This window comes from Hippocampus comes, unplaced genomic scaffold, assembly GCF_001891065.2.
Source record: "Hippocampus comes isolate QL1 unplaced genomic scaffold, H_comes_QL1_v1.1 scaffold39, whole genome shotgun sequence".
NCBI classification, from domain to species: domain Eukaryota; kingdom Metazoa; phylum Chordata; class Actinopteri; order Syngnathiformes; family Syngnathidae; genus Hippocampus; species Hippocampus comes.
The window spans coordinates 276,399-303,067 of record NW_017842054.1 but is presented as its reverse complement, the minus strand read 5'-3'; the positions used below and the strand labels follow the sequence as shown (position 1 = coordinate 303,067).

Genomic DNA, 26,669 nt, shown 5'->3' with positions numbered 1-26,669 from the left:
CCGCCCCACCCCCTTAATGCACCCCTTCTTTCGAAAAGCATTGTGCTGTTCGTCTCCATGTCTGTCTGTAAACCGAGAAACACACACAACCTACCTCTCTGTACACACACACACACACACACACTTGAGCAAAAAAGCCAAGCGCAGCAGGCCCGAATAAACAATCAAGTACTATTAACACACACGCACACATACACACACACCAGCCCAGCCAATGGACGTGTGGTATTGTCGTAGCGACAGCAAGTGCTCTCCAGCTCACTAACTGCTGCTTTCCCTCCTTTGGGCGATGCGCGCTGTCTGCCTCCCCGTCCATCTGACTTGGTTTCTCCCAAGAATACCAAGTCGCTTCTGTCCACAGCGGTCTGTCTCCGCACAACGCCATGGACATACGACCTGCTTTTACTTTGATGGATGAACGTGATGACCAAACGCGGGCAAATCGCCACCGCCCCGGCTGTTATTTCTTTCTTGATTCTCCTTCCTGATTTATTTTTTCCTCCCCTCTCACGCTCATCAGTCACGCTCCATTATGCATAACTAATAAGCCAGGGAGACCAGAATCACATTTGTTTTGCTTCGTCTGCTGCCAAAACAAATGGAACAACAACAACAACAAAAATGACATTAGAACCCCAGCCCCCACTGCTGTAACATGGTGACACCCCTTGCTCTCGTACGGTCGGCAGTAATTGGCTGAATTTTTTTTAAACTGCATTCTTCCAGTTGACAAAATGACGCCCCCCCCCCCCTTTGTCGCTGGGTTGTAGTCAAATAAGACAAAATCCGAACACCGCTGGGTCTCGTCTGATGTGGCAAAGGCAGAGATCGTCAAATTGTACTCCATCTTGTTTGGAAAAGGCACGGCTCATCCGCTCATTGGAGCCGGATGAGTTCAGATTGTTCACATTTGGGCAATTTCCTAACAATTGGTGCTCGGGCGCAGGAAACTCCGACTCGCGGCTCTGCTAATCCCGTCCAGAGACGGATTACAGGTGGGAGGGCTATGAATAGACGGGCTGTCCCTTTAACCTGGCCAACGCGGCTCAACTGCAAAGTCGGCCGGAGCGTCCCACCACCGTGACGGCGCAAAGCAAACACAATGGCCTCCGGCGGCCGGTTCATTCCTCAAACTCCTCAAACGATACGATGGAAAGGATCCATCGCGAGGCCGAAAATTCCTCCTCCGACGTTTACAGTCGCTGTAAACCGACCGGCATGCGGGTAATCTGCCGGCCTCAATCAGATGGAGCAAATGGAGTGAGCGACTCCGACCTGCCTCCTCTAATCAGTCCAAAGCCCCGGCGACGGGGCCGACAATACCTCGACAATCATGTTAGACGACATGCTGTCCTTTTTTTTTCGCTCTAATCGCTGCGGCGGCTTAAGTGGTCCAAATCAGTGACGCGCTTTACATGAAGCTTTCTTAATACAGGCCCCTGTCAATCAAACCTGGGCTTTGACCCTTGCCATTTTGGTCATGTTGTGTACTCAAAGGATAAAGGGGCGGCACGGTGGGCTTGGAGGCTTCCATTCCGGCGCGGGGTTTCTCCGGGTACTTGCCCCGCACATTCCAAAAAACATGCTCAGGTTAAGGAAACGCTCGAAATTGTCCCAAGGTGCGAGTGTGGGTGCGATGGTTGTTCGGCCGGCGACCGGTTCGGGGTGTCCCCAACGACCGCCGGGAAAGGCTCCGGCACGCCCGCGACCCTCCTGAGGATAAGCGCGTTCCAAGATAGATGGATGGATTTCGTTAGGCTTTCATTGAAGCTTTCATTTAATTTCTCGACTTGCTGGTGAGCCTGGGCGCCGCCTGCACCTTTTCTTCAAATTTGACAACAAAATGTCGAAGCGTTTCGGCTACCCGCTTAAGAACCGCTGCGAAAAGTCTCGCCCGGTTGGTCGACAACACTCAGACTCACAACTCCTGTGAGTGCTTCAAAAAGTTCCCCGGGTTACGGCGGATACGTTCCAAAACTCCGCCCCCAAATCATTTCAGCGGGGCACGGAAGGAAACACGGGCCCGGTCTCCGCTGACACACGGCTTCGTCATATTCAACAAATGACCAGGTGGCGAATGCGTACGGTGACATGGTTACAGATCTTTTTCGGGGTAAAAATTGCGTGTGACAAGCGAAATCCAAACTTGTGTACGGTGACGACCCGACTTGCCAACTTGCCTTGCAAGCGCGTTTGGCCTCACCGGCGATCTCGTCCGCTCCGGCAAATATCCGCGGCCCGCGTACCACATCGAGTGACTGTCTTTGCCGCGCGGTTTGTCTGTCGGCTCCGCAAAGCAGTCTGCCTGCCTGCCGTTCTCCTCCGCGGCGTGGAATGAGTCACTCTAAGGACAATAGAGACAGTTAGTCAAGCCACGCTGGCGCGGACGCTTCCTGCGGATGCGCAAGGGGACGTCGTTCCCAACAGAGCCCGCGGTGTCTGCCTGTCCGCCGCCTGCCCCGTACGTCCCCGCGGTTGGAGGAAGAGGGCCGACGCGGGACAGCGGGAGAGAAAGAGCGCTCTCGACAGAGGAGGGCGACGCCGTCCGTCCATGTCTCCGTGGAGAGCCAAGCTGTTGAACTCGCCCGCCCAAAATGGCCGCCTCGCTGCATTGCACCCGCTAAACCTCCCCACGCCGCAGTTTGATATTTACGGCATGAAGCCAGGTGACGGGAAACCCTCGCTACTCGCAAGGCAGAGAAACCGAGCCCTGCTGCCAAGAGCCAAAAACCGTCAGTTCGCCGATGCCGACAAGGGGACCCCGTGCGTCGGCTCAAATCCTCGCCGGCATTTTTCACATTGAACGGAAAGAGCTCGCTTTCAATCCATTAGCTTTTCGCGCCAAAAGCTATTAGTCACAGCGCACGTCAACTCAACTTCACGCCACTTTGTTGATAGAGCACACCCGCAGCTGAAGCGCGCGCACGAGAAATTGACCTCATCGCCGGTGACACGGAGTATACGAAAGCCTCCGCACCGACGACTTGATCAAAGTGGCTTGAGATTCGATCGACTTTTGCAAAGAAAAAAAAAAAAAAAAGAAGGCCGCCCAGCGTGGCCAAACTCCCAAACAGGCCAAAACAAGGCTTGTGCCTACGAAAATCGAGATGCGGCTCTTTTGACGCCTGAGCGCATGTGCGCTGTTGATGAAAATAGAACCCGATATGGTTAGGGCTTTTTTTTTTTTTTTTTAATGCTCGCTGCATTCATTGTTCCAAAACGTCTTGGTCAACTGTACGAATTCGCCTGGTGGCAGATGTTCATTTAGTGCAAACAATGATACGAGCCACGCGAAGGTGGATGTAGCCGGTCCAAAAATTGGGACTCTTAGGCCTGCAGTCGAAGAGATAGAATGGCTGGGTGTTGACTCGGCCAAAAAATAATAATAATAAAAGCCCCGACGCTTCGCAACGATGACAAGCAGCGGGCTTGCTCGCCTCCCAAGTGAGAAACGTCAAGCGTGCGACCTCGGCCGACTGTCTGCCAGAGTGACGGCTGTGGAACACCGCGCAGGAAAAATAATAGATGGACCCGAATGGGACTTGTGTCACAGCCACCGCCTGCTGACGATGGCAGCTTAGTGTGCGCCTGCGGGGCACTGGCAGCATTCACTTTGTTCGGTAGGACAGGAAGCCGCAAACAAAAATCCCACCGCCGTCAAATAAGCTCGGCCGAGCCACAAAGGAAAATCAATTGAGCCGCTGAAGGAACACTCGTCGGAGACCAACGTAAAATGGATTGCGCCAAACCTTTCAGCAAACCCATCGGCGCTCCCTGCGTGAAATTTACGATCATGTCATTGTAAATCTCGGTGGGTCATTCAAAACTTTGCAACCTTGACACGATCTTAATTTGACTTCCCCTGTTTCTCCTCCTTTCCAATGTTCAGAGCTGCTCGTCATCTTTTAGCTCCTTCAAAGCCAACAATGAGCCTTCAGTGAAAGAAGAAAGAACAGAGCCTTGCGCACTGTGAAAACGCCACTCAAAGTCATCTTGCGAGGGACAAAAGTTTGTGGCGCGACTCCGTCCGTGTCACTCGCGCTTTGAGTCCACATCATCTCATGACTAAGACTGCAGCCTTTGCTGTGTCATGACCGTGACAGTGAGTCAGCACCGTGACCCTGAACGACACACACACACACACACACACACACACACACACACACACACACACACTTGAACGACACACACACACACACACACACACACACACACACACACACACACACACACACACACACACACACACTCACACACTCACACACAGGAGTTGGCATATGATGCAGTCCAAAATTCCTAACTCCGGACCTGGAAAAACACCCCCTCAGGCCCGCAAGCTGGATTCCCCCGGATCCGCTTCTCTCGTTCTCTTCCGAAGTCGTGACTGGAGGCGACGTGTTCCTCTTAATATGCGCCGACGACTGTATGAGGATGACAGCGGCACGCCGGCACACGCGGCTAAAGAGCGCGTGCCCAATTAGTGTGTCGTGTCCGCGTGTCTACGTGAGGATCCGGCTCATGCGGGAAGAGGCGTTTTGATGGCCAGAAGTCACCCCCTCCCTCGCCCGGCTGCGCAACGGGGCCGGCCTACGTTACCCACAAGCCCGCCGTCTTGTCGCGCGTCCCGTCACTTCCTGTGCGACAGCTCGGCTCGTACGTTCCAAGGGGCTCCCGTCGCATGGCGGGACGGTGCTTGTGGAAATCCCCGCATCAGAACCACCGAAGCGACCACTCGCTGGACCGAACGTCAAATGCGCCCCAAGTGTGCAATTCAACCCAAAATGTATTCTGGAAGAATATGCGTTGAAAGTCATTGAGCTTCACGTGCATCTGTGGCTGAAAAGCTAAGCCCGGAGAGTCTCTGTAGCACAAACGCACAAAAGGTACAAAGGGACATCCGGTCGGCGAAGACCGTCTCAATTCACTCTACACTGACCGTGCGTTTGTTTTCACAATAACGCTGAACAATAGTTGTCATTTCATATTGCTGGTGTCGGACGGAGCCGTTTCTATATGCTATCTGCTCTTTTCATGGCTCCGCAAACATGCTGCTCTTTTGTTCTCTTGAAATGCGATGCTTTTGGAGAGGCGAGAATTTTGCCCGATGCCAACAAGATGCATCTTTGGCTGGAAAAAGCAAAGCGGGGAGAGTCTTTGTCACCAAGATACATGTGCGCGGTCACCGAATAGGACCAACAGCCTTTCACATATCCACTCTGCTTTATTTTGTTTCCTCTTGTTGTATTATGATGATACAAATACAGGGCAATCTGCGTCTTCCTTGGCAATTGCGTTCGGTTAGCTGTGGTTCAAAAAAAGTAGTATGTGTGGCACCTTGCTTACGGCAACATCGCTTCCAGTCAGCGAGGTGGTTTATGTGCGAGGGTCAGTGACGTCGCTCGGTGGCGGTTGGCCGAAGGCTAATTTTGAGGCGTTCCAAAAAAGAAAGAAAGAAAAATAACATGCAACTTTTGCTGGAATGCAAGCAGTGGGAAAAAAACACAGAAACTTCCGAAACATGGGACAATGAGCGTGTTGCTCATTGAAAGGAGAAGTAGCATCTTTGCAACATGGCCTCCCTCCCCTCGCTACGCTCATTTCCCTGCCGTTTGAATTCAGTGAAGCTATAAACAGGATGTGTTGTCACCGCACCCTCAACCGACCCCACTTGACACCCCACTCAACTGCTGTCAGGACTCTTTTGTGACATTCAACGCTAAGGAGCAGCTACGGGACTGCATCTGGACACAACTCACTTGATGTCACCGTCCGTGTATGACGGCCGCCCCCGACAGATGCGGCGAGCAGTGTGACCGCAGGCTGACGCGGCAGACGCGTGCGCGCACGCGCATTCCCATACACGCCGGCAGATAGAGAGCCCTAGCCGAGCCCATAGAAATGGAGAGACCCGGCACACGCGAGCTACCGTAAGCCGCAGACATCCATGTGCTCGCGCGCTCCAATCACAAACCGGCACATGCGGCGACGCCAGGCTGGAGAGATGACGTCGGTCGAGAGCAGGAAGAAGAGGAAGGGAGGCTAGCGGACGTACTCACCCCGTTTCTGAAGCCATCCCTCTCTGACGATGGTGACATCGCTCATGGTTCCTTCACGCCGAGTGCGTTGTCGCTACACGCCTGCTCCGCAGAGAGCGCCGGGCAGGAGGAGGAGGAGGAGGAGGGGGAGGGCGGCTCTCCCAGCCTCGTGTCACTCTCCCTCCCTCCCTCCCTGCCTCCCTTCCTTCCTTCCTTCCTTCTTTCTTTCCTTCCTTCCTTCCTTCGCCGTTCACGCTCTCAGTGCGTGCGTGTATTGCGGTGCTTCTTGTTGTGGCTTATCTCGCTCGCTCCCTCCCTCCGTGCTACTTCTTCTTCTTCTTCTTCTGGTCCTGCGTCACTGCCGCCTCCTCCCCTGCTCCCGCTCCAGACCTTCCTCCTCACCGGCAGTGACTCAGCCTGGAAGGAAATGAAATAGGGGGGTTGGAAAAAATGATTTTTCATATCCTCTGCTATTCAATCATTTTCAAACTGAGAATTATTGGTCATCACGCGCCGTCAACACCAGCGCATCGGACTTGGGCTCAGTGGTACCACCAATGGCAAGTCGGCTCCATGTTGGTCACTCTCCATCTGAGAGTGTGATGCTAAAATCAATGAGGAGCCAATCATAACAATGACAGCAAAAGCGCACGGGACGGTCACGTTTTCAATGCCCCGATGCGAGACGACAAAGAGTTTCACTTGCTAATATGACAAAATGACAAAAGCGAGAAGACGTCAAGAACGATCATTAAAGCAGAAGACGAGGGCTCTGCAAGATGGACACCGTTTCATGTCATTTGATTTGGAGGGAGGGACACCGGTTCATGCCAGGTATCTCATTAACAATACAAGAACGAGATTGCTGCGGGTTCCGTGAAAACGAGACTTTTTGTTTTACAGCAATCTATCAATCTGAAAGAAAGCAGGACGTGCGGGGGAGGGGGGAGGGTTTACATTGGAACTTAACTGACAGTCATCAACATTAACAAAGTCACCAAGAAATGAAAAAAAAATCAATATGCAGAACTCAGCTTTCACGATAAATAACAATTTGATGCTACAACAAAGATGTTTGTCGTGTGTGTGCGTGCGCTGAAACCTTCTTTCTTTCCTTCCTTCCTTCCTTCGCCGTTCACGCTCTCAGTGCGTGCGTGTATTGCGGTGCTTCTTGTTGTGGCTTATCTCGCTCGCTCCCTCCCTCCGTGCTACTTCTTCTTCTTCTTCTTCTGGTCCTGCGTCACTGCCGCCTCCTCCCCTGCTCCCGCTCCAGACCTTCCTCCTCACCGGCAGTGACTCAGCCTGGAAGGAAATGAAATAGGGGGGTTGGAAAAAATGATTTTTCATATCCTCTGCTATTCAATCATTTTCAAACTGAGAATTATTGGTCATCACGCGCCGTCAACACCAGCGCATCGGACTTGGGCTCAGTGGTACCACCAATGGCAAGTCGGCTCCATGTTGGTCACTCTCCATCTGAGAGTGTGATGCTAAAATCAATGAGGAGCCAATCATAACAATGACAGCAAAAGCGCACGGGACGGTCACGTTTTCAATGCCCCGATGCGAGACGACAAAGAGTTTCACTTGCTAATATGACAAAATGACAAAAGCGAGAAGACGTCAAGAACGATCATTAAAGCAGAAGACGAGGGCTCTGCAAGATGGACACCGTTTCATGTCATTTGATTTGGAGGGAGGGACACCGGTTCATGCCAGGTATCTCATTAACAATACAAGAACGAGATTGCTGCGGGTTCCGTGAAAACGAGACTTTTTGTTTTACAGCAATCTATCAATCTGAAAGAAAGCAGGACGTGCGGGGGAGGGGGGAGGGTTTACATTGGAACTTAACTGACAGTCATCAACATTAACAAAGTCACCAAGAAATGAAAAAAAAATCAATATGCAGAACTCAGCTTTCACGATAAATAACAATTTGATGCTACAACAAAGATGTTTGTCGTGTGTGTGCGTGCGCTGAAACTTCAACGTCAAATATATAGAAGAGAAAACGCGTGCGTCTGCCGCGTCACTGAAGGCGCCGCAGACGGTAAGACACACGCGACTCAACATGTTAATGAGTTAGGACACGCCCGCTTGGCCATCGCTGGCTGCAAATGATCACATGACAGGGCTTGTCCAATCAGTGCTGTGGGAAATTTAGTTCGCTTAGTCGTCAACGTGTGACTGTTGTGATAGTAGGTAGGACAAAAAAAAAAAAAAGTATACTTATCGCTTGAAAATGGATTTACTTTTTTCTGTTTTCAATACATGCGGTTTGTTTATATCTCGAATGTATCAAAAATAGATATTTATTTATCACTCATGAAGGGTTTGCTGAATGTGCATATGAACTGGTTGGGTTCGGTAGCTCGAAAAAGGTTAAGAAGCACTGTTTCAGGGTACATTCGGGCATCATAAATCAGATACGTTTCTCCAAAAACGCATGGATGGAAAGAGGAGCTTGAAATAAGAATCACATATGCAATTGCAATCACTATTATGAGGGGGAAAACATGACAATTGGATCATTTTTTTAAAAAGCGTTCAGCTCTGAGACAAAGCCCCCCCCCCCGCCCCCCCCCCCCCCAAAAAAGGACCAACTGATGGCTTTGAACTCTCGAACTCATCACTCAGGCCAATCATAAGTCAGGGTACTGCTGTAATTCCTGCGAGGACATCCTCGTCCTACCGGTGTGCTACTCGCACGATTGAGCGTGGGCGAAATCTCGGGCGCCAGCCAGAACGTGACCTTGCTCGCCAGACAAATACGTCTGGTCCTTTCATTCATCAAAATCTAGCGTGCCGCGTTATTCCTGCACGTCCAATGACGCGGGTAGGCTGCTGCGTCTGCACGTGTTGGAGGGGCAGAGCGGCTCGGGACTGTGGAGTACGCCATGCCATGGGCTATAAATAGCAGGAACGTAAAAAAAAAAAATGGAGAGGAAAAAAAAAAAGAGAAAAACACACACTCACTCTCTGCAGCGGCTCTCCCCCGCATTGCTGGCGCGTTCACCTCAAATGCACCCTGCTCCACTTGACTGTATTACACAACAAGAGCGCCACGCCACCGCCACATTGGGCGACCTCGCGCCGGGCGCGGTGAATCAGTATTCGGCGAAGCTCGCCCCTGCGCCGCCGCCGAGGGCGGGAGGGTCTGCGTTGTCAGGGTTGGAGACGGGGACGCACTTTCACATGAGCGCAATCAAAATGTCTCCTGTCATTTGCTCGGCTAACTAGAACACGAGCACCGAATCGAAAGTGCGCTTTCGAGAGAGGCGGAACAAGAGACGGCGACTGAGATGAAGAGCGGGGAGACCCCCCCCCCCTCCCCTGTCGCCAGGCTGGCGGTTGCCACGGCGACAGCCACCGGCGGGATGCGCCAGCCATGCCGGGGGAAGCTCACGCCAGGCAAGATTGATCAAGGAAATTCCATTCTCGGAGCCCGTGAAGGGAACCCGATGGAAAATGCCTTTTTCAATTGCCGGCTGAGTCAAGCCCCAACTACTCGTGGGGGATGGGGATCCAGCCGCCTTGTGGATTACAGACAACAGAATGGTCAATATATCGCCAATTTGATCCGGACTAATGGTGGCAGTTGAAGATATCTCTAATTCACCTCAATCGGGACGGGTCCCTTTTCACATCTCTTACACTTTGAAGCAGGTGAAGATGTAGACAGACATCTGGAGCTGGAAATATGGTCAGAATCAAGATGTGGCAGATATCGCCAACTCAATTTTCACAAGGCATTGTCGGTTCCACAAATCACAAATAAATTCCTACTATTCAAACATGTCATGACGATGAATCGCAAAGACGTTGTTAGTGTATCCATAATTTATTTGGATATTTGGCGCTGGGGGGGCATGGGGAAGCCTGCGGTCATGAGACTCCATTTTAGAAGGCGACCTTGTTTGATGTTCAAATCACGATCCTCATTTTCAGCATCATCATCACTTGCGTCACTGGCTGTCGAGCTGACGCACGCTGCCGCCATTCCACTGTCATCAGAATAAACAGCGTATGAGTGTCATTGCGTTGATATTAGCGTGACGCTGCAAAATATCCGGACCGGAACGTAACGTAACGTAACGTAACGTAACGGAACGTTCCGTTAAGTCGACCAGCCCACCATGAATCCAGCCATGTTGTTATGCTAGCGAACCGCATCGTAGCTGCCTCGCTGGCTAGCTGCTTTACCTGAAGCAGCAGGTGCGGTCCCGATCCTTCTTGTGCTTGTCTCTCTCTCGTCCTCCTGGTGCTTTATTCTTGTGTCTGTCTTGATAGGGTCCCAACTTCGTCCCTAATGCGGGGGCGGACTCCCTCGCGGAGATACCGCATCAACCAACGTCTTGTTTGGACTTTCTGGGGAAGCTCCTGACGTCACGCGGAGAACCCCCTTCCCCCGCTTTCTTTCGTTCTTCCCTCTCGCGCCCTCCTTTTCCCGTCGCCCGCGTAAAACTATGATGACACCGAATGACTCTTCGGCGTTCCGAGTGAAGCGTCCGCGGCGGTGTTGCCGTTTTTCGAAGAGGGCTCGCTTATCGGTGGCCACTCGAGCTCATCTTCTTCATCTTCATCTCATCCTCCACATCCCGATTCTCGCGAGATCTCGTGCCGCTACTAACCTAAACGGTTGAGCGGTTTGCAAATGTGGTTCACCTGTGGAGTATCGACGCATCTGAGCGACTGATAGTTGTTCTTTCTTTTTTTCTTTTTTTTTTTTAAAGATAAATAAATAAAATATGACATATGCACATTACGCAAGCAAATCAGCGGATAATAAAATCTTAAAAAATGACAACGCGGGAGCAACAGGGTTTTGGTGCCTTGCTCAAGTACACTTCAACGTAGTCACACGGTTGAGGATTGAGCCCATAACCTTGAGGTTGGGACAGTGATAGAGTGGCCATCACTCTAGCACGCCATGCCACCCATGCGCACGCACCCACACGCTGGCACATAAGGTGAGTTCAGGCCAACACAGTAAACCGAACGCCCATTCCTTGTCTACAATAACACCCCACCCTTTCATTCCCAAACCCCCTACCACACAGACACACACAGGACATATTTTGCGCCTGTATCCTCACGCACGCACGCACGCACATCCCGACCTCGACTCCAGCCCCAGCTCCCAAAGCTCAAGGAAGCAGAAGCCGCCCCCTTCAGCCCGTCACTCGGGGTGGCTTTGAAGAGAAGAGGGGTCAGCCTGGCCCAGGAGACCCGCAGAGAGGTAAGGACAGCTGCGGTCAGACGGACCACGCGCGGGAGGTGAGGTGGGGGGGTACACAGGCACGCGTGTCTATCTATATATACACGCACACACACGTATGCACACGAGAGACGGGACAAGAGCAGCTGCAGTCGGAATGTTCAAGGTGCGCTGTGCGGCAGCAGCGCTCGGCAGCCAGCATGGTCCAACATGCATACGTGGGCTTCTTCCGGGTCACCTCCTGTGCACCGGCCTGGCTAATGGGAGCAGCGCACAGCCAAATGACCGCAGACGCAACACGCCCAAAGCAGTCACGCCAACGATGAGCGACGTGGAGAAACGGTGGCAAAAGAAAACGGTTCCTTTTTAGAGGTGAACGACTTCTTGAAAACTTTTCTTTCCCATTATATCGGACACCCGCTATTCACGGGGGAAGCCACGAAGAGCGAAAATCTGCACATAATTGATGGCCATTATCAATGTCTTGAAAAACCGAACGGTATACTGTTCATTGAGAGGTCTCAACTCCTCTCTTAGCTCATCAGTACGGCACTAATTGTAGTGGTCCTACACAGAGGAAAAAGAATGGATGACTTCAAGCACGCAAATGCTATTTAGCATTCGCATTTTCATTTGTATCATGATGCTGAGCGAGCCGTTGTGTGTGTAAAAAGTGATGCGGCCGTCCTTTACTCTTTTGCATGATCGATGCGGGCTTTTCTATGTGGGCCTTTTTCTCTCTTTCAATTGTGTACTGTCGGAGTTGACCTGGTTAGTTGTGGAGTTAGTCTTCTTCCCTTTGGTGTCAGCACGTGTGTTTCTTTGTGCAATGTGCAACGCGTGCGTGTGTGTGCGCGTGTGTACCTTCTGCTCCTGTGCAGACAGGTTGTGTACCCCCCACCTCTACCATCCCATGCCCCAAAACACACCAAAACACCCCCGCCACCCCCTCCACCTACATTGCATGGCCCCCAGATTGTAGCAGTCTGCTTTCTCAGGTTGTTCAGCTGCCGTACGCTGAAAATAAATACGTTCATAAATAAATAAAGACACGAGGTGCTTGGGGCCAGAGGAGGCAACGCACATGTGTATTTTTATGCTGCAATGGGTGCAATTCTATTGTTTTGATTGCTACATGTGTTGTTGTGCCCCCCGTCCCTGTCCCTGTAGGATCTGTAATCATGGGACATATGTCCAAAGAAGAAGCACTTGGGCAAGAAAAGCACCTTGTTCAAACAACGACGCGATTCCGAGACATTTCGATTCATGTTGTATGGCAGGATGTCGTACATTTAGGCGAAGCTTGACATGATGTAGCAAAGAGGGTTTTCGGAAAAAAAGTAACGACACACGTTCAAGAATAGTGGTTATGTCCTCTTTGTCATCATGATGACGTGATATTGAACGAATTCCAAATGATAACAATACAAAAGAAAAAAACTGCAAATATTCGGCTGAATTTCCCAACTTAAAAACATGGATTCGTTTGTTGCCTTGAAAATACCGGCGCTATTTCACTGTCGCCGCGGTACAGCCGCTTGTGTTTTTTTGAGCTTGTAGAGGGGAGCATTTTTCACAGGCCCATTTTCTTTCGCGGACAGTCTGCGATGGTGCGGCTGGATGGACGGATGGCTTGTGGAACCAACGATGAGGAGAGAGGAGGGAGCGTCGCCGCTTGGAATTGAAACGGATTTACATGGGACAGGAGAGGTGAACCAACCCCTTTTTTTTTTTTTTTGTCAATGGACCCTCCAGCTTCTTTCTTGTTGATTTAAAAACTTAGCTTGTAGCTGACGCGTGCACATTTTGAGCATGACGTCTCTGATCCACTGGCGAAAGGACACTTGGATTCTTGCCTCTTTCTTCTAGAACTGCTTCAAACAATGAAAGCTTCTGCAGGTCGAGTGGTTAAGATTGCACGGCTTGTTATTTTATGATAACTGTTTTGTTCAGCGCTTTGTTACGGCTGCAGCTGTTGTGAAAGCGCGATATAAATAAAGATGCGCCGTATTGCATTGTCAGTCGTCGCAGCATAAACCGCTCCAGGCCACTAGGGGGCAGCCTGTTAGCTTCCACAGCAGGCGGCAGCTTGCTTCTGCGACCCACGTGCGGAAGAAAAACCAACAATGGGTTTGGATTATTCATCGAACATCTGGAAGGGAAAGGCTCGGCCCTGGCCCTCCCCTGAGGCTCACTTCTGGAATACCTCGTATTTGATGTGCCGCTCCAGCCAAGAAGAAAACCAAGAGCAAGACGTCTCCGGAGGGAGCGCGCAGGAATTGTCGCCGCCGCCGCCGCCGCCAAGTGAGGCTGACGGCGCCACATCTGTCCACATCTGGATGCGCAGAACGTGTTTGGCTTTCCGGCAACTGGCACAGCCACACGCGCAGGGACCAAAGCTTTTTTTTTTTCAATCCTGACACTTCATGCTCGCGCTCCTCCGCTTCCTTCGTTGACACAACCATCCTCCTTCACGTGGGCACACACACACACACACACACACACACACACACACGTTCTCTTCGCCAGCAGACCCATTAACACCCAATGTGTGCAAATATGCCGGTGGCTCCCCCGAGGAGGCTGGCTCGGAATTGTCGTCTTGCTTTCAGGACAAACATCTGTCCAGAGGAAGACGAGGAGGAGGACAAATGCGTCTCTTTTCCTTCTCAATCCCCCAGCGTGCCATTGCGGCACGTCATGTGATGGGGAAGTCGTCACAAAGAAACTAGGACATTACTTTTTGGGTAAACAACTTTTCGCAAGGAAGTGCTAAAAAGCATCACGCAGCAAACACGTCAGTGAGAGCAAAATGCAAACAAATGATTCACGGCAATGAGGGCTTCTTCTTTTCACTTCTTCACGTGCAAGTGAATAGAATGGAAAGTATTCATTGCCATTGTATGGGGCATCCAAACTCCAAATTTGTGTTACGGCAGACCCCTCGAGCCCCACCCCGCCCGCTCTAATCACGGGGCCGCCCTGTGAATCGCAGAAATACCCGTATGATTGACGGCCATGATGAACATAGTGAGAACCCTCACTAGCGTAGCTTTTTCCCGGAGCCTTTGCCGATTCCAAGATTGTTTCCTGAGATAAAAAAAAAATACAAATAACCGTTTTCTTTGGGTATACCCCCAACCCTACTTTGGGTTGAAAAAAAAAAGCTGCAAATACAATGGCTGTCAATGATCCTTTTGCGAAAAGCGGGCCAGGCTGGTCCCACTTTTATACCTTTAAAATTGTTATTGATCTAAAAATGCACATTTCAGTGACTTTTTTTGTGACTTGTTGACAAAAAAGAAGCAGTCCTGTCGTCACACATGAGGTCATTCAGTCGAAAAACAAATGTCATCTGTCAACTTTAGCAAATCAGATCATGTTTTTTTTCTTTTTTGAGGGGGGGGTTGCGGGGACAAAACACTCACTGCGGTGTCCAGTTGTTGTTTACCCGGTCAGGCCGGCTGAAAGGTGACACACAGGGGACGGACGCCACGTGTTAGCCCGGCGTCAGCTCACCATATGGGGCGGGAGGACGAGAGCTAAGCCCTGTGCAAGTCCCAACACATGGATCTCGCAAACACGGGCAGATGCCACCTCTGTGGTGCGCGCACACACACACACACACACACACACACACACACACACACACACAAAAAAAACCCGCCAAATCTGCCCCAACATTCTAACGACATGATGATGGAGCACTTTACTGGTTGATGGCAGCCCAACATGTTGTTGTGTTATTTTGCTCTCCCAAACTAAGATCAGCTTTATTCGGCCCACCGTGCGGACATTTGCAAACAAAATGCACTCCCGTTGATCGAAACAAACAGTCCCACGGCGTCCGTTCTCGATGCTACAAAAATGCTCACAAAGCCATGCGAAGCTTTGGCTTGAAAATCAAAAGCGAGCACGTTGAGCTATTGACGTTGGATTAGATAAAAAGTACAATCAAAATAAGAATTTGAATTTTTTGTCAAATGTGAAATTCAATATGTTTGGCTTTTTATAATTGGGTCGTTAAATGTTCAAAATAAATCTCATCAAAGCAGAATACTATGTTTGAATTTCAAATAAGATTAAACAATTCGATTTTGAAATCACGTTTTGCAAGCATATTTTATTCTGTTCCATTAAATGACAATATTTTTATCGACAACATTTAAAACGTAGATTTTGCACACGTTTCACTTCCTCGCATTGTAGTTTGAGTGAAAATTCTTGCCATGTATCCAAATAAAATTGCATCCTGTCTCACGCCTTTTGAAAATCAGGAAAAAAAAAACATTAACAACTCAACACAAAAACAAGCCGCAATTTAGCAGCGCTGAATATTAATAACGCTGCTAAAAATAAAAAAACAATAATTGTGCCGCGGGCTGACAAGGCTAACATCTGGACAGTTTGGCAGGCGAATCGAGGCGCTGAGAAGCCTCTTCTATGCTGCTCCAGATGCGCGCACGCACGCACGCACGCACACACGCACACACACTCAGTGAGAAGCATCCATACATGCACATGTGCAAACACAAATACAGATGTGCACAGAGGGTCACCACAGATGCACACATGCACGCACGCACACACACACGCGCACACGCACACACACACACACACACACACACACACACACACACACACACACACAAAGCAATATCTCAGCCCCAGATGGAGACGGCGCGAGTGGCAGCTGAGGTGTGGCATTGTTGGCACAGGTAGCATGTTGTCAACAGCTGGCGCAGGTTAGGCATTCCTGGGAATTGGAGCCACAAGGCAAATGTTCCCGCTGGCTGGGGGGGGCACGCCGGTGGTGGCGGAGGCTGACTGGCACAACAACATCACCCCCACAATGGGCAGCGGTGGCAAAACACTCCATACTTCAATATGTGTCTGTGACATGCTCAAAGGTTGACGTCGGAGTGTTTTGTCGATTTTATGCAACAGGTGAAGAAAGTCCAAAGGCAGAAAAAGGAGCCCATCGGTTGCAGGTGTCGTCGCGCTGTAGAAACACAACTCATGATTTCGTGCAGGCACCCGCACACCCGCTCAACCCGGCTGAAAGGCAATTTTGTCGGCGTGACGCAAAACATTTCTGGAGTTGAAGCCAGCCAGACTCAGCCACACGTTTGCAGTCCAATTTTCAGGCCAAATAAAGGGCACCCATCGGCAAGATGATTCGTACTATCAAGAAGAAAAATGGAGTGTATATTAAGGCTAAGGGGGATCTAATCAGGTCACTCAGCTAAGTCAAACACAAAAATTGGTCGACCCCAAAAATAATAATAAAACCAAATTTGCAGGGCTTGGGTGGGGCGATGACTCCAATATTCAGTCGCAGAATCAATAGGATCGCTGATTTGAGAAGGATTTCATATTGACTGCCCGACTATACATTTAACAGGTGTACTTTTTGTTTCTGTGAACGCCATCGGCGCAGTCAATAAAGCAACGATTAACAAAGGGGGTGAAGGCAACTCATGGTGGAGATAAAAAGTCTACGCAGCCCTCTTGAAAAATGAGACCAAGATAGCTCATTCAAACTCCTTTGCGCTGTTAGTGAGCCCGTAACCTGGACGGCTCAACTGAAAACGGAGGGACGTCAAAACAAACAACCGCGCTAACGTGATTGCACAAGTCCACACACACACGCAGCCTCCGGTAAATGGCGATATGGCTGCGTTCCGAATGAAACAATCCCATTCAAGCTCATTTCAAGGGGGAGCGCCTAGCGCGCACTCAGGGCGAATCGAGGAGATCACGTTTTCTGACAGGGCGGCGAATGAATGCCTTCCGAGTCTTGACATTTCAAGATACAATCGAGCAAAAAAGTCCCGGAACAAACCTAACTGACTAACTAACTAAGTTCCATCGATCCACAGCACACCCAGCGGTTTCGTGGCTTCTCCAGATGCACTTTGGCAAATTGCCGACTCATCAGAAACAAATTTGGTCCACCCAGGCTGCCTTCTTTCCTCTCTTCTGACAATATTGGTGCGCCCCTGCTCAAAGAGGCCTCCCGCTTCTCCACTTGAATTACTCAAGTGGAAATTTGTTTTTAAGTGTCGAAATTTCTCATGCTCTTAAAAAAGGAAGCCTCACATGATCACTTTATGAACGTCTATTGTGTTTTGGACTCTGCTGTGTGTGTGTGTGTGTGTGTGTGTGTGTGTGTGTGTGTGTGTGTGTGTGTGTGTGTGTGTGTGCGTGTGCGCGTGTATTAGCCGTCTTACCGCCCAGGGACTGATTTCCTCCACCGCCGCAGCTGCTGGCTGCCATCTCCTCTGACATCTGGAGCGGAGAGGGACAGGCGAGCAGGCAGACAGACAGTTGGAGACACAGAGGATTGACTTGTACATCACATGTGTCTGATCTCTCCCCAATAAACACAACGGGAGCACATCGCAGCGTCGTGCATCTGCTGCAGAGGCTCAGAAACACGCGCGCGCACGCTTCGTGTCTGATGTGACCGCTCTGAAAATGTCTCCGTCCTCACCGTTTTGTACGATACGCCACCCACAACATATTTTAGGTCTGGAAATGGCGCTAACTAGCCGGACGGACGTCATGTCATTTCGACACGTGGACGATAGTCAGGGTTGCGAGTTAAAACACGAGAAGCGACAAAAAGGAAGTGAGAAGAAGAGCAACAGCCGGGAAGACGGACTGGAAGGGAGCAAAAGAGCAAAAGAAAGAGGAAGACTTGCCTTATCGCCAGTACAGAGCTGTGAGCAATCTCAACACAACACCATCCTGAGATTCAATCGCTGATTTGGGACGCGAAGAAAGCGCAAGTGAATGACGCCATCATTTTTACGATACGGCTCAAGTCTCCGCCGTTCGCGGGCAGCAGCTCGCCGCTAGCAGCTAGCAACGAGCTTTCTTCTTTTTTAGTGATGTGGACAACGGCTAGTTTGTCATTCGTTCTCCGTCTTTAAAGGAAGAGGATGTGCTTTAAATTGCACTTTGAGGTCTTTTTCATTCACACGCCATCACTGGACAGATGTACAACCCCACCCACACACACACACACACACACACACACACACACACACGCGCGCGCACACAGGCACACACACGCACACACAGCTTGGAGGTGTCATTAACCAATTTAGCTTCCAGATGTCCATCATGGAGCCACAGCCAAAGTTGCACAGCTCCATGTGGGCTTCACACAAATCCACCACACAGGTGCAAACATCCCCCACACGCGCGCTGCCAAGTTTCACTGTGTGGATGCTGAGGCAGAAACGGAAGCACTCACTGAGCGTGTGATGTACAGAAAGCAGACGAGATGTTTGATTGACAATCGCACATCTTGATGAAAACTTGCTGGCTTTTCTTTTTTTCATTTTTCTGAACATCCCTAAAAATGAGTCTCGGTACCATCTGGGAGACAGACACTTAAACACACAGTTGGTCTTCCTTGTGACTCACACACACACACACACACACACACACACACACACACACACACACACACACACACACACTCACTCAGGGTGGATCTAAAAAGTCTACACACCCCTGTTCAAATGCTCATTTCTTTTTGTGTGTGATCAAGAAAAATGAGACCGGGATGATTCTTGTCCAAACCATGAAAGTGACCTCTAACCTGTGTCCAACTCAAGAGAAAATTCTGATCAAGCAGGCGAGCGCCCATCAACCACGAACATATGGTTGCAACAAGTGTACACACCCTCTTCCGAATAGCTGGGTTGTTGCTGTGTTCAGAATGAACCAATCACATTCAAACACAGGTTCCATTGGGAGTCAGCGCACCCGCCACTGTTTAATGCAAAATAAAGTCAAGTCCAGTTCCAGTCCTTTTCTCGTGTCTCTTGTGGTCCTCTCACTTTCTCTTTCCCTTTCTTGCTGTCTCTTTCTCTCATCTGTTTCTTCTTCCCATTTTCTGTCTCTTCATCTACCGTGACCTCTCTTGAGTCGCGCACCCGCCACTGTTTAATGCAAAATAAAGTCAAGTCCAGTTCCAGTCCTTTTCTCGTGTCTCTTGTGGTCCTCTCACTTTCTCTTTCCCTTTCTTCCTGTCTCTTTCTCTCATCTGTTTCTTCTTCCCCTTTTCTGTCTCTTCATCTACCGTGACCTCTCTTGACTCACGTAGGACTCTTTTTCTCCCCGTTTTTCTGTGCCCAAGTGAGAAAAGTCATCATGCCGCAGAGGTCAACGAATACAAAGTTGTGCCTTACTAGTAATGTCCTATTTTGGTGCCAAAGTTGTCCTCCGAGTGTGCAGAGATGTCCCAGAAGTTAGACGGTCATTCTATTACTGCGTTCTAGTCGCTCTAGCAATGCGCTGAAATGTCTTTCCATCAAGCCGTTTGAGTTCAATTCAATATTATCGCTATCCAGCAGCAGTTCCGTGTACGAGTGGGGTAAAACTACTCATTTGCACATTTGGGGCTTTGTGAGTAGTGGCTACTAGTTTGTGGCAGAGGCCTGCCATTTGGGCCTAATCGAGTTACGAGTGCAACACAGTTGTTTGCTCGTCAGGTTGAATAGCTGCCATCCATCCATCCATCCATTCTCAAGTAAGCCAAAAGTGATACGAGTGATGGGGGTGGGGGGACTTGACCAGGACGATATTGCCATTCTACTAGTGGGCTGAAGTGACATGCACGCTAAGACATGCACCTAAAGTTGGATATCCTTCACATTGAAGAAATGCTCAACGCGGCGACTGGCGAGCTCTACGCGGGATCTACAGCGACCTTCAGAGGCGGAAAGGGGTACTGTAGGCTAAAGCGGGCCCGGAAGAGGAATCTTGCGAGCCACTCAAGTTCGCTATCTGTCTTTTTTGAAGTCGTTCGACCTCCGGTGGCTAAAATAGCCACAACACAGAATAAATCCTTTGGGGAGTTCCCAGTTGGTCCGTGTACGCCCCCCCCCCACCCCACCCGCGAGCGCGCGCGTGCACACACACACAAGGGCCTCATTGTCCCACCAAGCCGTCCAAGTGGAGCCCCGGAAAAGTGACGGGCACAAACAGGGTCACCATTCATTTGCATTTGAACGAGTGCTGTGCCTATGACACCGCATCATGTCGATTCATTAGCCGCCTATTAGTGACGCCAATTAGTTTACTAGGACGCCTTTCGCCCACGCAGGACGCGGGACGTGTCCGTCTCCCTGCTGGCCGGACTTTCCGCCAAAGTGTCTGTCCCAGTGACCCATAAAAAGAGACATTTTTCAAAATTACTTTTTTCAACACTTTTTCATGTTCATGGTTGTACTTTTACTAGCCCGGTGTTCAAGGCCACCTCAGGGTTATTAACACGAAAAATGATTTGTTTTTCTCTCTCATGAAACTTCTTGGAAGGTCCGTATCCTATCAGGCAAACAAAGAGAGAGACGATAAAGCCTTGCTTTTTACAAGGCAAGGATCCACGTTTGGTTATTTCATAAACAGAATGGCCTCACTGGAACGTGGTATGAGTTAACCGTGTGATTAGCCCGAGTTATTGTTGAAAAATATTGGCGTTATTCTTGTCACGTATGTTGAATTCCATCGCTGATGTTTCCACAATGCACTTGCTCCCGCGTCACTGCGGTTGGACTACACTACCCACGATGCACCTCGAAGCGACAGCGCTCCCTCCGCCTTCTCCACCTGTCTATATGTCTTATTTTTGCTTTAATTCATTTACAATTCTGTGTAGAATGACAGAGAATCGGGTGAGGAATACTGAGGTTGTTACTTTTTTTGCGTCTGTTTTAACTGAACCAAAACACATATTATTACCGTATTCACCTTCAGTACGAATAATCCTGTGAGTAAAAACTCTGTGAATTCATATCAATTTACCGTATTCACCTTCAGTACGAATAATCCTGTGAGAAAAACTCTATGAATTAATATCAATGGATAATCGTGGATAATATTTAGAATGAGTTATTGTTAATGAATGGCAGCATGTGGTTGTTTTTTTTTTTTGTTGCCACTGTCCTCCCGCCGCGGTTTCCTCGAGGTGTTCCCACGGCGCTGCACCTGCTCGCTGCGGCCGGACTACAGTACCCACGAGGCCCCGCGTCTCTCCCTCGCTCCCGTCCGCGCCGGCCGCCCGTCCTCCCCTCGCGCTCCCCCCCCCCCCCCCCCCACCGCTCCTGCTCCTTGTCGAGCCTCCACCATTGGCTCCCAGCCTTGCCAGTCAAGTCCCAGCCCGAGTTGTGTGAGCTGTTGTGTGTGGGGAGGAAACAGCAGGCAGGGACAGCAACAGCTCGGAAACATCTGGCCGCCGCAGCGGAGTCCCTCTCCCCTTCCCCTGCCTCGACAAGCCCGTTATGGGAGGCGACGCAAAGTCGACGTGAGGGGGAAGCGAGGGAAAGCGCCGAGGAGGATTCGGCGGAGGACGTCGGAGCGCGCTGCCTGTAAGTGGCGCTCGGTCGCTCGAGTGAGTGGAGAGGGGCTGAGGTAGCGAGTCCAAAGTAGCTTCCTTATCCCTACGCTAGCATGACTGCGTCGCGTTAGCTCGCCTCCTTTTCGCAGCCGTTGTCATAGCAGCGGGGCCTAACGGCGGCGGGCGGGAAGGCGGCGAGGCGGCAAAGTCCTTCCTCCGGCGGACGCGGCATCCGGTCCGCGCGCGAGCTTTCTTTCGACGCTCGCCTCCACTTTTGAGCCGCTCTTAGCTAGCTTCCGCGGGGGCTCGGCGCGTGCCTCCTTCGACGCGGGCGTCTTCTTCCTCGCCGATGGAAAACGCGCAGAAAGAAGAACTCGCTCCGAAACTCTCCGTGTCGCCGCTACGACGCGACTACTCGGCTCGCTACGACTTTATTACACTGACTTGAAAGACGGCCGCCCGCCCGCAGCGTTCATTCGAGTCAACCGTTTGAAAAAGTTTCTCCTGATCAATTGGCGACGTTTTCGTGTTCAGACTTGCTCTAGCCGTCCGTCTTTATACGAAGGGGCTTCTCAAAAGGAAAGTTCCAAGGTGCCAAAGTTCCGAACTAATAACATGCGGTAGTATCCCCCCAACCCTCCAAATCCCATTGGGATGACAGATTTTGTTTTCAAACAGCTCAATTCATATTTGGTCGTCGTCACACGGCACATTCAAATCTTGATGCATCACCGGTCGCTGGAAACGTTGCACAGCAAGTGATTGACTGATGCACGGATGACAGATTGGCCGCCAGGGTCGAGAGCATGACCCAAAATATCAGGATGTATCCTTTTAGATTCAGTTTTTTGTTTTTTATTCCAGAGAAACCTGTGACGGATGGAAATTAATTTGAAACCAAAAAAACAGATCCGAACCCGGAAGCTCCCAAGTGTGCGGCAGCCTTGCTAAAGTTTCGTCGGCTGTGCTGCTGGCCCATGCAAAACGGGCCTTCACTGACGCCGTGTTGATGGTGCCAAAAGTGGCACTCATCATCCGAGTCCTTAAAGAGTGTTTGTTCCTTCGTGTGGTAGCTTGTCCGAGGTGAGGGGGGGGGGGGTCGGCGCTCGGCTCAAAGAATCGAGACGAGCGGCGGCGGAGCGTGAAAAAGTGGAAAACAATATCAGCTGCGTGCGTCTGTGGGTCGCCAATGCGCCTTTTGTCTCCGAGGGAGCCGCCGGAACAACTTGCGGCCCTTCGTCGTTGGGAACTTTTCCCTGCTTTCTTTTCAGGCACATTGGGAAAAAACCCCAAACGAAAATGCATACGTGGAACTGCTGCCGCTGCTGTTAGTCGCTTATGCCGTTTTCCAGAAAGAGAAAGAAAGGGGAAGGGGGGCGGGGGGGGGGCGACCAAGTTGTTGCTTGAAATGAAAGAGGAGTCTGGTGGCAGGAGTGGAGAGGAGGCAGCATATGGCTGTAGAAAGAGCACAGCTGGAGGTAGCATCTCCATCTGAGGATGATGTCAGAGCAGGTGTGTGTGTGTGTGTGTGTGTGTGTGTGTGTGTGTGTGTGTGGCAGTTAGTAGCAGGCAAGAAGAGGTGGGAGGTGATATCTGGTTCCCCCTCCAACATCGCCGCCACTTTGCATCTGTCCCTCGCACTTTCAACACAGCGAGCTGCCGCTGCTGCTTCTTTTTCATTTGGCCCTTCTTCCTCCTCCTCGTGCGCGTTCGCCGGCTCGCCCGCTACCCACTCGCAGGCGAGGCGAGAGAAGGGAAGGACGGACCGGAGCCAACCAGCCAGCCAGCGCGCAAGCCACACGGCTCCGGCTCCCCGGCCACGCTGGACATCATCGAGTGGATGCGTAGCGCCGCAGGTACCGTCCCCTACGACTTGCCCGCGCGTCTTGCGTTTGCGGGGCTTCGGGAACGCTCGCGCTCGTACTAGGTGGCGGGGCTTTTGAAATCCTTCTTTACTTTCTCCGTCGGCCGTTCGACTTCCAAATCGAGATGGACTTCAAGTCTTTGAAACGTGTCGTTGGGTCGCCGCGTTCCGACGCCGTTGGCGCTCACGTGTTTGAAATGTTCTCCGTCGGCACTTGGGGTTACTGTTGCTTGAGTGTGGACGAGAAGCAAGATGATTTAAAAAAAAAAAAAAACTTGACAAGCGACTTAAAACATTTGAAATGTTGTCGTTTTGGCAGTTGGTGTTACCGTTGCTCGGGTGCGCCTGAGAAAGGAAGATGGGGCAGAAGCAGCCTCGTTTGTTTGTCCGCCATCAGCCCCGAGCGCGGCGTACGAGCTGGATTGCTTCGTGTCGCGAGCGTTTGAAATGTTCCGGTCCGCGCCGCGGCTGTTCGGCGTCGCTTGCCGCGCTCGGGCCGTGGAGCGGGACGATCTGATTTCCCTGGGACAGAGGCGACGCATTGGAAATGGGCTTCTTTGGCCCTCGCTGGAGCACGGACTAGAAAGCCGCTGCTCGAGCGTGCGGCTATTTCATATTTGAAATGTTCTCGCACTTTTTTTCTCGGGGTCCGGTGAGGAAACGCCGGGGCTGATTTTCTCTTCCGGTCCCGGCGCGGTTCGAGGCATCAGCAAAAGGGATGGCGACATTTGCTCGAAGCCGAGAGCGGGCTTTCCGAGTTGGGAGCAGATTGCGCCTTTGCCAATGTACAAGGTGGCTTGGAAGAAAAGTGCCCATCTGAAACGTCAAAGGCGAGTTTCTTCCGATCCACGGAGGTGACTTGAAAACGAGTGGAAAAGCGGCACTCGCGCCGGTCCCGGGGCGGAGGATCCTAATTTAGAAGTTTGGGCTTTGCGCTGTCCGAATTGGCTAGACAGCTGTAATCGCACTCGCTGCCCGTCGTAATCTCTTTATCTGGCTAGCAGCTGCCATATGGCCCCCGTCAGCTGGATCAGATGTGGATAAGCCCCCCCCCCCCTCGCCCTCCCCCGCCCGCCTTCCTTGCTGTTCGGGCCGGGACCGGTCCATGCCTGCGTCTTTATTTTTAGGCATCTTAAGGATTAGGATTGATGCTGTGACGAGCGGGGCACTTACAGTGATTGTCTTGTAAATCTTCTTCTTCTTCTTCTTCTTCTTCTTTGGCGTCTTCTGGGCAGAGGAGGAGGAGGAGGATGTGCAAAGGGTTTTCTCGTAAGACTGCGTCTCGGGAGCATGTGGAGAGGAGGGGCTAGTTCACCCTTGTCCCCCTAAGCCCCCCCCCTCCATTACACACACCCTCCCCTGCCCCTCATTAAAAGTCGCGTACACACCACACACACACTCGTCCATTCTTACCGAGGCTTCATTCAAATGAGGCCATTTGAGCGTTCGGGCTAACGAGCGGCGCGAGAAAAGCCAGCAAGTGGGCGGGCGGCATGTATTTTCTCAGGCGGCACAAAGCGACGTGGCTAACAGGTGGGTCTTTGTAAGATGGTGGTGGTGTGTGTGTGTGCGTGGGGGGGTGGGGGGGGCACGGTTGAGTTTTGTCAAGCCGTGTGCGGAGGTGGCGGTTAGGTGGGTGTGTTTGTTGTGGAAAGCCGCTTAGCTAAAAGGGCCGTGGCGGGCCAGGCCAAAGTGGCTTCATAAAAATAACCCGCGTAGGAGCAGCGGCGGGCCACGGTGCAGAAAAGACGAGGCGGCGCAAATATTCCGGCACGCCGCGAAGGAATGCGCACCTTACTTTGGATGCCTTTTTGCCTCACACACACACACACACAAAAGTCCCCAAAATGTCATGCGGGCATCGCAATCAATTCTATTATTGTCAGAAATAATTCATTTCTGTTTGAAAAAAAAACATTTCGATATGTTCTGATGTATTGACATGATGAATTAAATTGAATAGCACTCGTGAAATGATGGACTTGGCGTGTGGTGCCGCTATCATGCCGGCGTCACTTTCCGAATTGAAGCGCACGGTTCCATTTTGTGAGCGGCACCTTGACGTGACATTATTTTGTCAGGGACGACATTTTTCCGCGCTATTCAAGTGAACTAACCGCGCACTGACGAGATGAGCGGCATCGCATTTTCCCTTTCTGTCTCGAAACGACATCAAAGACGTCGGCCACCAGATTGTCATTCGAGTCGCTCCCGTCTGAGCCCCAAACGGACGAGCGGAGCACACTTGGACTTTTTTCACTTTCCCAATTGATCATCTGAAATGAATTCCGTATTCAAATTTATTGAGAAGCAGTTTGGGTAGGATGGCGATTTGATTTGTTTTGAGGTTTTTTTTTGGGGGGGGTGGAATTACTGACAGAAATCCTAATTTTAAAGACTGGAACTCCTTTTTTGGTGTCAAATAGACAAGAGCGTAATGTGCTTTGATGTACCCCCCCCATCCACTTTTTGAATTTGCTGACTGAAAGAAATGACATTTGACCTCGCCTTGCAATTTTTCGAGACGAAGCTCCCATACGGTAGACGACAAAAGCGCATTTGATTTTTGCCCGCGTCGGAAGGAAACGACCGTCGCGGTAAGCCGCCCGTTCCTCGGCGCGCTCCCAAAACGGCGAGGCTCGCTCCGTACTCGGGTTCCGCCGTCCCCCTCGGACGAGGCGCGGTAAAAAAAAGCAACAGCAAAAGTTTTGTGGCCGTCTGCGCAGGTTATGAGGACAGCAGGATGGAGTTCCCCGACCACAGCCGCCATTTGCTGCGGTGTCTGAGCGAGCAGCGGCACCAGGGCTTCCTGTGCGACTCGACGGTGCTGGTGGGCGAGGCGCAGTTCCGCGCGCACCGCGCCGTGCTGGCCTCGTGCAGCATGTACTTCCACCTCTTCTACAAGGACCAGCTGGACAAGCGCGACGTGGTGCACCTCAACAGCGACATCGTGACGGCGCCGGCCTTCTCGCTGCTGCTGGAGTTCATGTACGAGGGCAAGCTGCGCTTCCAGGACCTGCCCGTGGAGGACGTGCTGGCCGCCGCGTCCTACCTGCACATGTACGACATCGTCAAGGTCTGCAAGAAGCGGCTCAAGCGCAAGGCCGCGGCCGGCGAGGCCGACGCCGCGCGGCGCGAGGACGACGGCGCCGGCTCCAGCTGCTCCGACAAGGCCGACAGCCCGTCGGAGGGCTC

General features: G+C 51.2%; 2 protein-coding genes and 1 long non-coding RNA gene across 4 annotated transcripts in view; 1 reads left to right on the top strand and 2 right to left on the bottom strand.

Annotated features, from left to right (window-relative positions):
• Positions 1-6,247, bottom strand: part of akt3a (v-akt murine thymoma viral oncogene homolog 3a) — a 32,652-nt gene extending 26,405 nt beyond the window's left edge. For both annotated transcript variants that reach the window (XM_019860306.1, XM_019860307.1), the window contains exon 1: positions 6,057-6,247. In XM_019860306.1, the coding sequence (XP_019715865.1) occupies positions 6,057-6,102 (46 nt within the window). In that variant the 5' untranslated portion in view covers positions 6,103-6,247. The remainder of the gene's footprint in view (positions 1-6,056) is intronic.
• A 1,015-nt stretch (positions 6,248-7,262) lies between these two features.
• LOC109510002 (uncharacterized) lies at positions 7,263-10,702 on the bottom strand. Its single transcript, XR_002167031.1, has 2 exons — positions 10,242-10,702; positions 7,263-7,337 (listed from the first exon to the last, which is right to left on the bottom strand). It is a non-coding gene; the product is annotated as an uncharacterized LOC109510002 (long non-coding RNA).
• A 6,744-nt stretch (positions 10,703-17,446) lies between these two features.
• Positions 17,447-26,667, top strand: LOC109509977 (zinc finger and BTB domain-containing protein 18-like; the record flags this gene model as incomplete). The annotated part of the gene is made up of 3 exons (XM_019859950.1): positions 17,447-17,463; positions 23,123-23,466; positions 26,201-26,667. Coding segments are annotated over exons 2-3 (483 nt in total), but the record flags the coding sequence as incomplete, so codon positions are not given.
• Between the last annotated feature and the right edge of the window lie 2 nt (positions 26,668-26,669).